Source organism: Siphateles boraxobius, unplaced genomic scaffold (assembly GCF_051911475.1).
Source record: "Siphateles boraxobius isolate OS27281-9 unplaced genomic scaffold, OSU_SipBor_1 112, whole genome shotgun sequence".
Classification (NCBI taxonomy): Eukaryota; Metazoa; Chordata; class Actinopteri; order Cypriniformes; family Leuciscidae; genus Siphateles; species Siphateles boraxobius.
Window position 1 is genome coordinate 145,001 of NW_027508714.1, and position 5,000 is coordinate 150,000.

Genomic DNA, 5,000 nt, shown 5'->3' on the forward strand with positions numbered 1-5,000 from the left:
AATGTCAGAAAACATTGTCTATGAAAATATATGTTAAATATGAAATGAAATGATAATGCAGTGCGATTGATCGACAAAAGCATCCCTGTGTTGCTCTGATGTCACTTCCTGTTCTGTGTCAGAATACAGTGACCATACACCGCTTCTTTAGTGTTCACAAAGTGTTTTTAATCCACTGTCAATCGAATTAAAACAAGTGTTGCTTGTGTTACAGTGTTCTGTGGCTGGTGTTTTTTGATTGTGTGTGTGTGTGTGTGTGTGTGTGTGTGGTACCGCGCAAGGCCTCCGTAGTCCAGTCCCTCCTCGCCCCTGAAGATCACGTACAGACGCCTCCTCAGATCATACGGCTTAAAGTTCATGATCTACAGTGAAAAACAAACATTTAGAAACTGTGGGGAGTCACATGACTGACGCTGATGCTGTGTGTGTTCCTCGACCTGCTGGAACGAGTCTTCGAACAGCGTCTGTCGGGACACGGTGATCTTCACGTGGCTGGCGAGAGCGTTGGACTGCGAACACAGAAACATGCGTTTGGAAACGATACACACACTGGGTTTCATGTGTGTTGAAGAGTTGGGCGAGTGTTACCTGACACAAATAACGGAAATGAGCCAGTTTCCATCTGAAGCTTCGCTCGTATGCAATCTGTGGACCTTTAGTGCTGCTCAACACACACACACACACACACACACACACACACACACACACACACACATTAGAGGAAAACGGCACCTGTAATGACACACAAGCTTTTTCCATCCACATATTTACATCAGATGGAAAAGCCGAGATGCACATGAAATCTTAAATGTGCATAAACATGTGCTCAATTAGGGATGCAGCGATACCACTTTTTTCAGAATCGATCCGATACAACACAGTTTTTTTTTTAATTAAGTAGAATTTATATAACTCTGTGTTTAAGACACAAAAGTGTGATTATCAGTTCAACACACAATCTACTTAATACAGACAAATTCATTATAAAGAAAAACAAATCCAAAAAATATATGATCATAATCTATGACAAAAATGCTTTTATAAACTAGATTAGTGCATAATTCAGGAGTAAAATTTAGTCTAGAAAAATCATAAGTCCACAATAATTGTATAAAATCTGAAAATCTAGTGAAAAAAAGAGACAAAAAGTGTAACACTAAATCTGATAAAACGTTACACATTGCTCTTTGTATTGTAAAATACATGCATGAAAAACAAGATAACAAAAATCAAAAAGATAAATTATTTTATAGCTATAGGCTACTATACAATTGAGACATGTCTTAAATGTGTAGCACAGCTGTTTAATGAGGCTGCAACATATGATAGATAGAACAGAACAAGAAAGGCCATTAATAATCTTCCATTGTGTCAGTGTATTATGATAGGAAAGTCTGCTATACAGTGCGGCACACAGCGCTGATGCGCATCCCGAGCGCAGGATGATAAGCTTGAAGCGACACGGAGTCACAGCACGTCGAGTCCGCAGTGAAAAGTTCAAAGCACAAACAAAAGACATATTGATGCGTAGTGTATTACACAGTATCTATCTATGCAATAGTTTATTGTGCCTTTTCTTTTAACAGTTTTAAATTTTAGTTACTGTGCGCGCGAAGAACAATTATAGTGGACTCTTCTCTAGTGTTGTGATCTAACAGACAGAAACATGATTAAGTTACAGCAATAAAGTCCAACAAGATAAAGTTGTTTTATGCGAAACCATAGACCTTTATCTACAGATCAAGTATAATAATAGTAACATAGAATCATCTTGCAGAGTTTCATCATGTTGACTGTCGTAACCGAACGTGACGCTGAATACTGGATGAAGAATGATTGACAGCCGCAGCGGAGGGAAAGTTTACGTGATCTTGAATTTAATGACTTAAATGTTAATTTCTATCTCATATTATGCTAAAATGGCTTCAGAATACTTGTAATATAGTGCACAAAACTTTGTGGTGCTTTATAATGTTTTTGGTGCTTGGGCTTAACAATAACACAGAATAGGGTTAATATCGGATTTGGATCGGCCTCGTCTGACCGATACCCGATCCGGCAATAATGCCGGCATAAAATAATTTTATCCGACATGCCAAACTCGATGGAAACACATTTACCAAATAAATCCCTCGCTGTGCAACAATAAACTCAGTAGGGCTGCAACTAACGATTATTTTGATAATCGATTAATCGGACGATTATTTTTTCGATTAATCGATTAATCGGATAGAAATTAAATTAGATTTTTTTTTTATTATAACTAAATAAAACCGTAAATCAGGGTATTTATGTGTAAAAGTGTACTTTAAAAGTGCAAAAGCCACACATTGAGTTTTACTAATATCAATATTTGCATTGTTTTTAATGATAATTGCTGATGGCAAGTTGACAAACATGATTATTGTTAAAAAAATGATATCCAACATATTATGTTTTAACACAATTTTTGTTAAAACAAATTTACACAGACATGTTGTTCAGATGTGAATATCTGAACTAAAAACAAACTAAAAACATCTAAAATATATAATTCATTTAATTTTTATTTAAAATTAATTATATATAAGGAATATAAGGATAAAGAATATAATATATATTATATATAATATATAAAAGAATAATATAAGGATAAATTGATTAAATAAATATAGAAAGACTGAAAACAATTGTGTGAATGTAGAGCCGCAGTAGATCGCGTTTGAAAAACAATTAAAACTTAGTAGACAAATGCTATAAAAAGAGAACGGAATGGAGGTAACGTTACCCAGCAAGCTAACAGGCTTGAGTAAAGGACAGGAGAAATTATGCATTAGTGCACAAGCATTCGCTGAAAACCACTGAGTACAGTGACTAAAAAACAATATTTTACTGCTGCTGTTATTAACTGCCTTTATATTTAGTGCTTCGCTTTGTAAACACCGTTTTAATTTAACCTATTTCTGCGGTAGCGCTATTTTAATCCATCACTTACGTTGCGAGCGAACTGATTGCGCAACCTGATGCTCGAGACAAAATACAGACATCCCAAGATCCCGGAAGTCCCGGGAGTCTCCCGCATATTGATTGCGGCTCCCTGATGCCCGCGAATTAGTTCAAACTCCCGAAATCTAGAGCGCGCAAGCAAGAGCGCGCATGCGAGACAGAAGAGACTGCTCCAAACCGTGTAGCGCGCGCGCTCGGCAGAGCGCCTGAGGGAGAGAGACCTTGCGTGTGTGTGCGTACCAGTAAACGCTCCCCGTGACGTAAGCAGACCAACTAATCGATAATGTCATTCGTTGACAACGATTTTCATAATCGATTATAATCGATTTTATCGATTAGTTGTTGCATCCCTAAAACTCAGTGACTTTGGCTCAGCGTCAGCTGTGATTGGATAACTGGAGTAACCAGTGGCATCGCAGCGTCTCTAATGCTGGTTTGGTGTTTCTGAAACGCCGGAGTCGAAGTGTTTGATCAGAATGATTGGGTTTAATTCCCTCCGGAAGCGTCTCACACACACGTGTGTGTTCCCGAATGCCAGAGAACACGACAGCGTTTCCTGCGTTTCGTCTGACGCTCGACACACTCGTTTATGAGGAGAACAGCCACAGGCTTACACACTTACAGCAGCTTTTATTATTCTATACGCTTATTTCACGCAGCCGTTATTTTGAAATCGAAAGTGAGGCTCCGGTGGGAAGAAAACCGGAAGAGTCGCCTTTAATCACAGGAGAGTCGCGAATGCGATAGTGTATTGTTGTGTTTAATGTAGAAATTAGTTATTCTAAAAATGTACATACATTTCTTTCATACTTTAGACTATATACACAGTGAAAATCATTTATAATTTTTTTTTTCAGAAAGTAAAAAAAGAAGCAGGAACGAACTATATCTACAGATCCTATATTAGATATTAACATCCAATAGTGTGAATGGCGGCAGCAGCTTCAGGTTGGTAGTCCAAGGCATTGTCGTTTATCTTTACTTCCGGGGTTCTTCCCACCGGAGCCTCGCTTTCGAATTTAAAATAACGGCTGCGTGAAATAAGCGTATTACTGATACTTTGCATATCCCAGATTTTGTTCTCTTAAACACGGGATGGAAATGGTGCTTTATTCACAGATGGTTTATGTGATATTAAAAAAAAATTCACACAAATTTAATTCTCATGTTTGTGAAGAAACACAGCGACTGATGGACTCACACGGATGATTTGCCGGTCCGCGGGTCACTGAAGGTTGTGGTGCGCGTGTTGTGATCCACGAAGTAGCGCACGCCTTCCCTGGTGTAGCGGATCTCCCAGCCCTCGGGGAGCGGGTCTTCGTTCTGCAGCCTGACACACACACACACACACACACACACACGATGAGCACACAGCAGATCTGATCGTCGTAGAGGACAGTCGCGAGCTTCACTCACCCTTGTGTTCGCGGATCTTCCCACTGCGTCGTCTTGGTGTTGTGATTGACGAAGTAGACGCGATCATTGGTGTCCACACGGCGCTCTGAGAACACGAGCGTAACACACTCACGTTACAGACACACACACACGCGAGCACTGACAGCGAATGCTAACTTACCCCAGCCCGGCGGCAGCGGCCCCAGAGGATCGTTCTCAGCCGACATCATGGAGGCCTGGATCAGAGAGAGAGAGAGTGAGCGCTGAACAGCATCAGTGTGTAGATGAGTTACACACACACACACACACACACACACACACAGGGATGTACCGAGTACAGGTATCTCTGGTTGAACTGATGCATGGCTCCCTGTAGCTGACTGCGCTGAGACTGCCACTGCTCGAAGTTCCTCACCGACTCCATGGTGGGCCGCTGCCATGTGGTGGTGCGCGTGTTGTGATCCACGTAATAAACCCTGCCGCGGTTATCCACCCTGCGCTCCCAGCTGAGGTCAGAGTCCACACACACACACACACACACACACACAAGATCAATGACATGCATCTCAAACATTAATAAATATACACATGAAAAACATTACTACAATTAACAAACGCAG

At 40.4% G+C, this 5,000-nt stretch overlaps 1 protein-coding gene across 2 annotated transcripts in view; it reads right to left on the reverse strand.

Annotated features, from left to right (window-relative positions):
- Positions 1–5,000, reverse strand: part of wwp1 (WW domain containing E3 ubiquitin protein ligase 1) — a 41,853-nt gene that overhangs the window by 25,159 nt on the left and 11,694 nt on the right. For both annotated transcript variants that reach the window (XM_077199088.1, XM_077199096.1), the window contains exons 11-17: positions 4,712–4,886; positions 4,562–4,616; positions 4,402–4,486; positions 4,187–4,315; positions 589–661; positions 438–509; positions 274–362 (exon numbers count right to left, since the gene is read on the reverse strand). In XM_077199088.1, coding sequence (XP_077055203.1) covers positions 274–362; positions 438–509; positions 589–661; positions 4,187–4,315; positions 4,402–4,486; positions 4,562–4,616; positions 4,712–4,886 — 678 coding nt within the window. The remainder of the gene's footprint in view (positions 1–273; positions 363–437; positions 510–588; positions 662–4,186; positions 4,316–4,401; positions 4,487–4,561; positions 4,617–4,711; positions 4,887–5,000) is intronic.